The sequence below is a fragment of the Vanessa cardui genome, chromosome 11 (genome assembly GCF_905220365.1).
Source record: "Vanessa cardui chromosome 11, ilVanCard2.1, whole genome shotgun sequence".
In the NCBI taxonomy this organism is placed as follows: domain Eukaryota; kingdom Metazoa; phylum Arthropoda; class Insecta; order Lepidoptera; family Nymphalidae; genus Vanessa; species Vanessa cardui.
Genome location: NC_061133.1, coordinates 1,224,033 through 1,236,989, shown reverse-complemented (window position 1 = coordinate 1,236,989; position 12,957 = coordinate 1,224,033). Strand labels below are relative to the sequence as shown.

Genomic DNA, 12,957 nt, shown 5'->3' with positions numbered 1-12,957 from the left:
CACCACTACTCGAAGGGCCAGGTTTTTCAACAGCAGTTTGTGTTTACTGTTAGGTATATAAGTTATATTACCCGTATCATAACCTAGGTCAAGTTATATGTGAGCAACTGTGCCTCTTACTTGAGTTTGCGGGTGACTCAAAAAGTATTAACCTTGTATTAAACGGTAGGTCTGTGTTCCGTACCATAGCTGTTCAATCTTATATAGCACTATAGCAGTAAGCTACCGGTCAATCAGCGAAATCATTATAAGATTATTACGTAATGGTATGGTAACAAATGCATTGAGCAATTACCATAAAACTACCCACAAGATTATCGGTTTAAGGAACCGACTGATTATTATTATTTTTTTATAGAATCTTTTTGCGGACGAGCATATGAGCCACCTGATGGTAAATGGTCACCATCACCTATAGACAATGACGCTGTAAGAAATATTAACTATTCCTTACATCGTGTTAGTTGACGAATGAAAGTACTATTGATCCAGGAAACTCAAATTTTATTTGGAACATTGCTTTACATATTGTAACAAAAAGAAAACATCTATAGCGCGATTTAAAATCCTACTAATGCCATCTATTAATGACAACTAATAAAATAAGTTGATAAATTTAAACATGAACATGCCGCCCGCCAAAAGGCGTTAGGCCTTTTAACTAATAACTATTTAAAAAAACAAAAAAGAAACTAGTTACATTATACTATAAACTTTAACTAATACATAAAATATTTTACTAATCCTCAATTGGTAATAAACACAGCTTGTGAATAGGACGTTTAACGATAGTGTTCTTACATTTTACACTAACAACACGGACATAGCCATCTGCCCCAGGATGTGTGGCAACTACACGACCCAATAACCACTTAGACGGTGGAAGTCTATCATCTTTAATAAGAACAATATTGTCAACCCCTATGTTAGTTTGAGATCTCATCCATTTATGACGGTTTTGTAACTCAGTTAAATATTCTTGACTCCATTTACGCCAAAAATATTGTAGTTTTTGTTGTAAATAAGTCCATCTATTATTGTAAGAATATACAACATTTTCATTGCAAGTTTCGTCAGGAATTGTAATTAGTGGCTCACCGATTAAGAAATGTCCCGGTGTTAATGCAAATAATTCATCATTATCATTTACAGTAGTTAATGGACGAGAATTCAAACAACTCTCTATTTGATATAATAAAGTAACATATTCTTCATAGGTAAGTTTAGTCTCACAAAGTGTTCTTTGTAAATGAAATTTTACAGACTTAACTGTAGCTTCCCATAACCCTCCCATATGGGGTGCTCCGGGTGGATTAAATTTCCATTCAGTTGAATCTTTAGCCAACAATTCAGCTATTTCGGGTGATAAATTAATCATACTTTGTTCAAACATCTTTTTTAATTCTTTACTAGCACCTATAAAATTAGTACCACAATCGCTTATAAGTTTTTTACAGTGTCCTCTTCGAGAGGTAAATCGCCTAAAGGCAGCTATAAAGCTTCCACTTGTTAGACTTGTAACTAATTCTAAATGAACTGCCTTAACTGCTGTGCATACAAAAACAGCAATATATGACTTTTGAACTCTATTTGACCCTCGACCACTAAAAAGTTTAAGCAAGACAGGGCCTGCGAAATCTACACCGCTTATACTGAAAGGTCTTTGTTGAGTAACTCGTTCTTTAGGTAAATTACCCATTAACTGACTAGCTAACTTAGGTGAATGTCTACTGCACGTAACACATTTATGAATTACACTTTTTATAATATTTCTAACGCTAAATATATAATACTTACTTCTTATATAATTGATCATCAACTGACAACCTCCATGCATAGTTTTATAATGTGCATCAAGAACAATTAAGTATGAAAGTTTACATTTTTTATCTAGTATAATAGGATGTTTAATAGAATCAGAAAGATTAGAGTTTTGTAAGCGACCTCCAACTTTTAACAAATTATTATTTATAAACGGATTAAGCTTTGTTAATTTATTACTTTTACTTAAACCTTTATTATATTTAATTGCTGGGTTGTTGCCCTTAAGTATACTTATTTCATTACTAAAACTCCTTTCTTGTGATATTCTAATCAAAGAATACAATGAATTCTGTAATTCATAAGTTGTTAGGTAATTGAAATGTGTACATTTTTCTATTTTCTTAACTTTATATTGACATTTATAAAAAAATTTAAAACAATATGCAATTACTCTAACTAGTTTTTGTAAAGTTGAATATTTATCAAAAACATCAAAACAATTATTAATTAGATTACTATGAACTAAAACTTTTATAGGTATACGAGTTTCTAACTCTGTGACTGGAATGTCCACTTGCTGTTTGATAAAGTTTTTATCACTATGCAACCATGAAGGACCATTCCACCATAAATAGTGATTTGGAAGATCTAACGGGGAAATGCCACGAGAAGCAACATCAGCAGGATTCTCGTGAGAAACAACATGGTTCCATTTCTCCTTTTCTATAACATTTATAATTTCAGTCACACGATTCGCAACGAATGTACTCCAGTGTCTAGGAGGTTTTTGTAACCAGGCTAAAACAATTGTGGCGTCTGTCCATGCGTATACGTTATTCGAATCAATATTTAGAGTAGCCTTCACCCTCTTTATTAATTTAGCTAACAGTACAGCACCACATAACTCTAACCTGGGTATTGATATCTTTTTCACGGGAGCTACCCTTGTCTTACTCTCTATCATAGTAATTTTAATGTTTGTAGATGTTATTATTCGACTGTAAATTACAGCTGAATAAGCTATATCAGAGGCATCAGAAAATCCATGCAATTCGACTTTCAGTATTTTATCTGACATGCCAATCCATCTATTTAAAATTTAAAATTCTTTATTGACCAACAACATAAGTTGTGACAAAAGGCGGACTTAATGCCTGAAGGCATTCTCTACCAGTCAACCTTTAGGCCAAACAGAAAGTCATGAAGGCGGTAACAATAAATTTTATAATAAATACGATAGTAATAATAATAAAACAAGAACATAGATGAAATATTGTATATATGCATAAGAATACACATTTATAATTATATATACATACATGATATAAAATAACAAAGTCGTAATAGAATTTATAAAAACACAGCGTAGTGAGAAAAAAAAGAGAGAATTAAGAGAGGTTTTTAATAAGATGATCCTGTAAACGACGCTTGAAGAATGTCTTAGTAGGAGCCTTTCTAATTTCTACCGGAAGTTTATTCCATAATCTGACAGCTTGGACAGAGAAAGCGTTAGTTACGAAACCAGAGAAGTGACAGGGAAAAGAGAGAATGAGAGAATCAATAGAGCGTAGCTGTCGATCGTGATTGTCAGAGAGAAATTTGAATTTATCTTTTAAGTAATCAGGGGAAAGAGGGTCAAAAAGAATAGAAAAAAGAGTACACAGTAGCCGTAAATCCCTGCGTTGGCGGATAGGGAGCCATTTGAGTTCGGCTCGACAGTGGGAAATGTGGTCGAATTTTCGAAGGCAGAAGATGAAACGCAGGGAATTATTTATGAGGCGATCGAGTTTATTTAAAAAAATTTCATTGAGATCGAGATAACACACATCAGCGTAATCGATGATCGGATATATAAGGGCTTGCACTAGCAAAACTTTGGTTTTAATAGGGAGAAAATTTCTAAATCTATTGAGACACCTTAAGGTAGCGGTGACAGAGCGACTAACTTCATTAATGTGCACCTTCCAGCTCAAAGTTGAATCAATGTGCAGTCCGAGATCTTTAACATTTTGAGAGTAAGGTATGATATTATTATTAAACACGATATTTGGCAAAGAAGAAATATCGCACTTGGAAATGATACGCGAACTACCGACAATGATCGCCTGACACTTAGCTGGATTTACCATGATACCATATTTATTAGACCAGTCATATATATGAGTAAGGTTTCGATTAATTTTATTTACAGCTGAATCGATATCCTCCAACTTAGTATGAATATAGAGTTGCAGATCATCGGCGTAGAAATGGTAAGAACAGTCGATGTTATAAGTAAGAAAATTTATAAAAATAGAAAAAATAATAGGAGAAAGGATGCCACCCTGCGGCACACCAGCAGATAGATCAAGCCACCCGGAAAGAGATTGATCCAGCCTGACCGCTTGCTGGCGGCCGCGAAGATATGAGGAGAACCAGTCCAGAGCTGATGAAGAAAAGTTTAAATACTTAAAAATGGCAAGAACAATATCATGATCAACCAAGTTAAACGCGTTAGAAAAATCAATGAGGACCAGTATGGTGATCAATCTATTCTCCATACCAATCCGAATATCCTCAGTTACTTTGAGAAGAGCAGTAGCTGTACTATGGCCTGGTCGAAAACCTGACTGATATGAGCTGAGAATATTATTGTTATAAACAAAGGAAGAAACTTGTTGGTAAATACTTAATTCTAAGACTTTTGACAAGAAAGGAAGAATGGAAATGGGTCTGTAGTGATTTAACTGGGAGGGGTTGGAAACTTTAGGAAGAGGAATAACATAAGCTCTACGCCATAGTACAGGGAACTCTCCTGATGAAATAGAAAAATTTACAATGTGAGTTATAGCTGGCAGTATATAGTCTAGAATAGATGTTATCATGTATCGATTAATGCCATCTACACCAGTAGCATTAGAAGAGATTGACAGTATAATTTTACGAATTTCTTCATCAGACACTGGAGAAAGGACGAAGTCGTTAAAAGAAGGAGAGGCCATGGATTCAATTTCTGAAATAGTACGTAATTTAATATTAGGACATAATAGAGTACAAGAAGAAAAATGTAAGTTTAAACTATCAGGAGACAATGAAGGCAAAGAAAAATTATTGTTTCGCTTATTTATGCCTAATGTTTGTAGAAATTTCCATATTGAGGCCGGAGACGAGTTACTTACGTTAATATGACAATAGTGGCGTTTGGCTGTTCTTACCATTAAGTTACACCGGTTGCGTGCAGCCTTATATAACTCCCAATTTTCTTTGCACCTGTCATGTTTATATTTGCGGAAAGCACGATCACGACGAGACATAGCCATACGCACCCCTTTGGTAATCCAAGGAGCGGGCGGTCTTCTTATCTTGACAGGACTCATTGGTGCATGTTTATCAAAAAGTGATGAAATGGATGTATTGAAGTGAGAAACTTTATCATTAATTGTTGATGAATTATACACCAAAGACATTTCAAGCGATACTGCATCATTTTTTAGATTTTCTAAGTTAATTTTAGCAAGATTGCGCATCCACACTGTAGGGGGTTTAATTTTAGGAGGCTTAAGCTTGTAGGACACATATAAAAGATCGTGACGAGAGAATCCGGGAGCTGATAATTGACCATATTTAATGACATCATTTATTGAGGAGACTATAATAACATCCAACCAAGTATCAGGCGAGTCAAAGTTATGATGTGTAGCTCCAGAAGGGAGAATGTTGAAATTAATAGAATTTAAGAGACTAGAAAGTTTTAAAGAACGTGGTGTCATTTTTAACATATCTGTATTCAGATCACCCATGATTACATGATGTGTGTAATCCGATGAAAGGGACTCAAGGACAGATTCAAGTGAAGAGAAATAGTCAACAGCAGGAGGGCAATAAATAACTCCAAGAACCACTTTCACACCCCTGAGACGGATTTCAATGAATAAAAATTCAGCAGAGAACGAGAATGAAGAAGGAGATGAAAAAAGAATATTATAGGGAATCTCAGAGCGTAGGTAAATAGCCACACCTCCGCCACCTTTGCCTATACGGTCGTTCCGAATTAGCACAAATCCAGGAAGACTGTATAAGCAGGAACTAAGAGAAGGTTTTAACCAACTTTCGGATATTAAAATGGCGTCTACAGGGGCATTGGAAAAGGCTTCAAGAAAATCAGAAAAATGAGAAGGTAAGCTTTGAGCGTTAATATGACATACGTTAAAAAGGTGAGGAGAATTGAGAAGAGAACTACTAAGCAAGGACCCTAGCGTTTCAGGAACATGGAAAGAATCATCGTCTACGTCAGAGGAACAACTACTACTACATGCTGATAAAAATATATCATCATCTGTAGTGGACATAATTTTACAATTTTAATTGTAAGTTTCGAAAAATTTAATACAATATATAAAATATATATTAATATTATGAATAAGATATGCTGAATGATTTTATAAAAATAAGATAAATATGTATATACTCTTTCAATAAATATTAATACTATATCTACTAATCATTATTTCTGCACGTCCCGCCGGTTGACGGTTACATTAACACAATAACAAAATAATAAACACTGAATAAAAACAGGAAAAAAACAAACAATGTGGAAAAGAAAATACAAAAATTTAAATGGCCAAGGCAATAGGAACAAAAACAAACATAGTAAACATTAATTAATAACAGCAAGTACAAGGGTATTCTTATTTTGTTATCAAAAATATCGTGTGTACTAAAATTAATAATTGAAATGAATACATGTTACATATAGACGGTAAAATACAGACGTTACATTTATAATCCATATTATTAGACATTGATTTCGACTTATATTCAAAGAACACCTCAACACAATAATAATTATAATGTTGATAAACGAAAGACATGCTATTTAAAAGTATATAGATATTTCAAATAAAATTAAAAAAGCAAAAATATCTATTGCTTATGCTGCTAGGCTGTACAGTATAATACCTTTGCTTTTCCGACATGACCAAAGTCAACAAGTAGTTGTGTCAAATGTCAACGTCAACTTAATTATTGAAATACCGGGTTACCGGGAGTTCTTATTTGTAAACAACACATTGAAAAATGAAAATTAGTCACCACGTGAAATTAGAATTGAATTCAATTACAACATATTATCACGGAAAGCAACAAAAGTACAAAGAAATAACGTGATACGCTTAAAAATGACAAAAGAATACCCTTATTTATAAGATATGCAATGGCTCGAGAATTTTATAACAAGAAAACAAACATATGATACTATAAGTATAAGAAGGCAATAAGATTGAGGTTAATAATTATAAAAAAAAAAAGATCATAATAATAAAATAATGAACACTATTTCTTAGCTCTCACTGCACGTTTGGGCTTGGAACTGAGACCGGTTGATGAGTTATCCTGGGTACCTGATGAAGATGCCTCACCAGCAACGTCGATTTTTCCAGTCAGCTTAGAAAGACTTTCTTCTGAGTCAATACGATGTCTGGAACCATCAGGCATCTTGACAAATATATTGCCATCTAAACTCCAACAATTCCTCATACCCAGTTTATTACGAGCAAGTAGAAATAGAGACTGGCGTTGGTGAGTTAAGAACTCTGATAGCACAAAAGAGGAGCCCTTAAGATTTGCCTTTTTCTTCCAGATGGCACTTTTTAAATTAAGGTCAACAAACCTTACAAGCACGGGACGATGCTTACCCTCAGAGTGTTTGCCGAGGCGATGACAGGCAATAATTTTATCCTTAGTTGCATCAGGAACATCAAGCTTGTTTGTACAGATCCCAGAAATAGTGTTTGTGAGATCCTCATTCGCCTCTTCAGGCACACCATTAAAGAGCAAATATTTCCTGCGATGTCTCATCTCCACATTATCAACAACTCGGCTGATTTCCATTATTTGCTGTCTGAGAAGGCTCAGAATTGACCAGACGTGATCTTTAAAGCAATTAAATTCATCAGCCAGAGCTGCGAGATTGATGTTACTCCCTGGGGTACTTGCCTTCAGCTGCTTCTCAAATTCCGACATCTTCTCCAGCAAGGAAGCTTCTAATGCCTTTTGTGTTTCCATTACAGTGTAATAGTTTGCCATGTTTGATGTAAATGGTACAAACTCAGTGTTTATAATGATGAAGTTTGTTGTGCCGGCAGGACAGTGCAGGTGATATGTTTAAATAAGCACTATATGCATATATTAAGCTGAGATAACACTTGTAAGTATATAATAGAACTTAAACTTTAATAAACTGATGAATATTGTTGACTTAGATTAAAAATAGATAATAAAATCGAAACTTATAATCCCAGAACAATGTTATAGTTTTCTTTGCCTACCGCCAAAAAAAAAAAAAAAAAAAATATCTATCTAGTTCTATCATAGGCATTTCTTTCAATTCTTGTCTAAACTTAACCCATTCTTGATTTAATGGTTGTGGAATAATATCATCCCAATCGAGTTTATTTATCCATAACTGTTGCAGCATATTTTTAGCCTTTACGACAATAGGAGCTAACCACCCGCTAGGATCATAAATTTGAGCTATGTCACATAAAGCAGAACGTTTGGTTATTTTGTCTCCTTTATGTTTAAGATCTATTTTTAACTCAAATTTATCACTGATACTATTAAACCAAATGCCTAGTATCTGTCTAGTATTTATTGTTGTTGATTCTATTTTTGGGTGATTAGACGTGATTTTGTGTAAAGTAAACCCTCCTTTTTTAAGAACTTTAATAATATCTTCTTTGAGTGCAATTGCAGCTTCAATGTCAGTTGCTCCGGTTAGTAAGTCATCGACATAAAAGTCGTTCATTATAGCTTTAATTACTTCAGGTCTATAGTTACTGTTTTCATCTTGAGCAACTTGTTTAAGAGTTTTTATAGCGAGATATGGTGCACATGACGTGCCGTATGTTACTGTTGTTAAACGATAATGTTGTATTGGATTGTCGACAGTAGGTCTCCACAAAATTCTTTGATAATTCACATCTTGTTGATCTATCCAAATTTGTCGATACATCTGTCGAATATCTCCCAGAAAGACTATAGCATGACATCTCCATCGCAACGTAACATTGCGAATATCACTTTGAAGCGGTGGTCCAATTAATAAGTTATCGTTTAATGACTTACCGTTGCTAGTTTTAGCAGAACCATTGAATACCACACGTAGCTTAGTTGTAGTATGCTGTTCGTTTATGACAGCATGGTGTGGCAAATAATATACCTGTTCACTATTGTCATCATGTGGCACAAGTTCCATATGGTTTTGGTCTAAATAATCAGCCATGAATTCCGTATATCTTTCCTTTAATTTTGGTTGTCTATCAAATCTTTTCTCTAAGATTGAAAATGATTTTAATGCTGTTGTTAAAGAGTCTCCTAAGTTTGGTGGTTGAGTTATGAATGGTAATCTAACTTGATAATGCCCATCTTCTCTTTTAATATGAGTTGAATCAAAATATGCTTCACATTTCATTTCTTCATTTGTCATTACCTTTTTATTATAAATCGGTTCCTCTAGTTCCCAGAAACGACGCAGCTCTTTATCTATATCAGTTTTTAAATGATAATTATGAACATAATTATATGAGTTATTGCTTTTATTTATACTTTTTCCTGATATCAACCATCCAAGTGTAGATTGCTGAGCAACAAGTGTGTTATTTTCGGTTTTATGAACTATAATACCTTGCTGTTTTCATTTTTTCATTTCTTCATTTGTCATTACCTTTTTATTATAAATCGGTTCCTCTAGTTCCCAGAAACGACGCAGCTCTTTATCTATATCAGTTTTTAAATGATAATTATGAACATAATTATATGAGTTATTGCTTTTATTTATACTTTTTCCTGATATCAACCATCCAAGTGTAGATTGCTGAGCAACAAGTGTGTTATTTTCGGTTTTATGAACTATAATACCTTGCTGAAGAATATCTGGATAGACATCTGCTCCTAAAATAAGGTCTATTTTGCCTGGCCGTTGAAACGATGAATCAGCTAATTTCAAACTATTAAGTTGCGGCCAAACAACCTTGTGCTCGCGTTGTGGCAAATATGATGTTAGAGACTTTAATATATATGCCATAATCTTAACTTTAAAGCTTGGATTTTGAATTGATATTATCTCAAACTCGACGAAAGCCTTGGTTACAGTTCTATTAGAATCAACTCCTACTATATTTCCTATTATAGGTGTTCTTTTGAGTCCTAAACATTGGCAAGTTGATTCAGCTACTAGTGAGGCTTGCGAACCAGGGTCTACAAGTGCACGTAATACATGTAAACTATTATCTCGTTTTGACTGCACAGATACCATTGCCGTAGCTAGTATAACAGGACAACTATCTATGGAATTTCCCAGTGTGGTAACGTCATTTGTCATCTGAGTCGGTTGTAAATTATTCGCAGTGGATGGTGCCACCGAATAACCATGCAATAATGAGTGATGTTTTTTGCCACATTTACGACATGAAGTGGACTGTTTACAAGTTTTGACTGAGTGGCCTTTTATCAAGCAATTGAAACAAAGATTGTTCTTTTGAACAAATTCTTGTTTTGAATTCGCACTCAATTTCGCAAAGTCTTGGCATCTATATATATAATGATCTTGCTTGCAATAGGAACACGATAAGTTTGATGATATGTTTGTGGCAAAACTTTTAGTAGTAGGCATTACTTTATATTGTATGTTTTCTCTGGATTTAATGGCTTCTAAAGTTCTAAATCTAAACTCTAAAAATTCAGACATATCTTTCCAGGTTGGTAAATTGGAATTAGATTCAATTCTTTGTTCAAATAATTTATGAGATTCTGGGTCCAATTTTTGTATTGTAATATATACCACTATGTCATCCCAACTTTCTGTCGGTATGTTTAAACTCTTCAAAGTGACCAAACATTCAGAGGTGACATCTAATAACTCTTTAATAGCCTTTGCAGATTCTATGTTAATTTTTCTTTGACTGAGTAATTTTCCAATAAAAGCATTAACTATACTTCTTCGATTATCATATCTTTTGTTTAAAATTTCCCACATAATATCGTAATTATTATCAGATACTTGTATCTGCTTGACAAGACTTTCTGCCTCTCCAAATAAACTTGACTTCAAATATTGGCATTTGTTCACTTTATTTATTTGCTTATTTTCGTGAACTAAAGATAAGAACAAATCACGAAAAGATAACCATTCTTTATAATCGCCAGAAAATTTTGGTAAGTGAATCGGTGGTAACTTCGCAACAACTGAGGTATTTTCTTCCAAATCTATATGAGTTCTAGAAGTTGTCAGCACTTTTAACTCTATCTCATTCAACCGCTCTTTTAGACGTGTTTTAAAGTCTAAGTAAACGTCTAATGTTGTGTCATAAATGTTTTCAATAAAATATGCTAACTTTTTTCTATCATCTGTTGAAACTGATGTCAAATTTGAATGTCGTTTTTGAAATTCGTCCCAATAATCTGTCAACATTTCTAGCCTAGTCTCTAAAAATGCTTTTGTTATTCGCTCCTTTGGAGATTTTTTAAAATTATCTAACATTTTTTTCATTTGCATAGAAATATCTATTTGGGTTCTCTGTAATGCTTCCATTTTAAAGTTATATCAACTAATCACTTAGCACGAAAAGTAATGGTCACAATTTAGGCTACAAATTTTAAGTATTTTAATAAAATAACAGCTAATGTCAATGTGTTTTTTTGAATTTTTACAAGTCCAAATATTGAAATTATTTTAAGTCTATATCACTTTTTTTCACCAATTGTCTATGTCCTTATTCTAGTACTTACGGTTACCAGTCCACCACCACTAGTCCGTTTGTATGCACTGTAATCCCGTTTTACACACACTTTGCCACACAAATCACTTCCTTTAACTTCACTATTCCTCTCACTCACTTCTATACCGTAATTCCATGGCAGCTAAGTACCATTATACACTCCGCACAATTTGCACTTTTCACACTGCACTTCGCGAACCGACTCGAATTTTCACTATTATTTTATCCGGCTCGAAGGACCAATGTTAGTTGACGAATGAAAGTACTATTGATCCAGGAAACTCAAATTTTATTTGGAACATTGCTTTACATATTGTAACAAAAAGAAAACATCTATAGCGCGATTTAAAATCCTACTAATGCCATCTATTAATGACAACTAATAAAATAAGTTGATAAATTTAAACATGAACACATCGTCAATGCGCCACCAATCTTGGGAACTAAGATGCTATGTCCCTTGTGCCTGTAGTTACACTGGCTCACTCACCCTTTAAACCGGAACACAACAATACTGCGTAGTGTTGTTTAGCGGTAGAATATCTGATGAGTGGGTGGTACCAAGTACAAAGCCCTACCACAAAGTAGATTATTTATTGTGACAAAATGATTTGCATTCTATAGTTTAAGCTTAGTTCGTCTTTAGATAAATAACTTTAGTAATAATTGGGAGAACACAAGGGACACAGCATCTTAGTTGCAAAGGTTGGTAGCGCATTGTCGATCTAAGGAATGGTATATTTCTTACAGGGCAATATCTATGGGAGATGGTGACCTCATACTATTAGTTCTATTCATCCATCTGCCTATCTATTCGATAAAAAAAGCATGTGTTTTCTACGTATCTAATAGCTGTAATTAATAAATTAAATAATAATCATGCCAGGGCAGAATATACTTTGTTCTGCGATGACGCCAAATTGCACGAAATCCACATAGTCATGTCGCTACTTTTAGCGCATATTGTCGTAAATTGACCGCTTTGAAGATCATAAAACATATTATTTTCTTATGTTTTATTATTAGTATTTGAGCATTAAACTTGTGTAATGTATCCGAAAGCTGACAGATGATATTGATTAATGACTAATTTTAAGTTAAAATAATATGATTTTGTTATAAAAAAATCAATAAAATAAAGCTTTTGATACGTAACGTATGAAAAAAATGTTAGCGTTAAAAATATTTCAATGTTGCCTACATATTAGATGTAGATTTTATTTTCAGCATCCTCAGATATATTAGACTACGAAGTAATAATTATTTAATTATTTGAAGAAATTTCGTTGGTTTTCCTACTGATACAATCCGTAGGTTTCGCAGACGCTAATAAATATTTAAACCAACAATTGTCTGGGTATTTTCTATTGCCAAATAGTAACTTAGTGTTGTTATGTTCAGCTTAACCAGGGGTAAGGTAACATATAAGCTTCCA

At 33.6% G+C, this 12,957-nt stretch overlaps 2 protein-coding genes across 4 annotated transcripts in view; one reads left to right on the top strand and one right to left on the bottom strand.

Moving 5' to 3' along the window:
* LOC124533333 (adhesion G-protein coupled receptor G2-like) overlaps window positions 1-12,957 on the top strand; it is a 58,535-nt gene that overhangs the window by 9,787 nt on the left and 35,791 nt on the right. The gene's annotated exons all lie outside the window — the stretch shown is intronic.
* LOC124533355 lies at window positions 853-9,402 on the bottom strand. Its single transcript, XM_047108580.1, has 5 exons — window positions 8,100-9,402; window positions 2,319-2,852; window positions 1,630-1,730; window positions 1,262-1,416; window positions 853-894 (listed from the first exon to the last, which is right to left on the bottom strand). Exons 1-5 carry the CDS (start codon window positions 9,230-9,232, stop codon window positions 853-855), a joined length of 1,965 nt encoding a protein of 654 aa, XP_046964536.1. The 5' UTR covers window positions 9,233-9,402.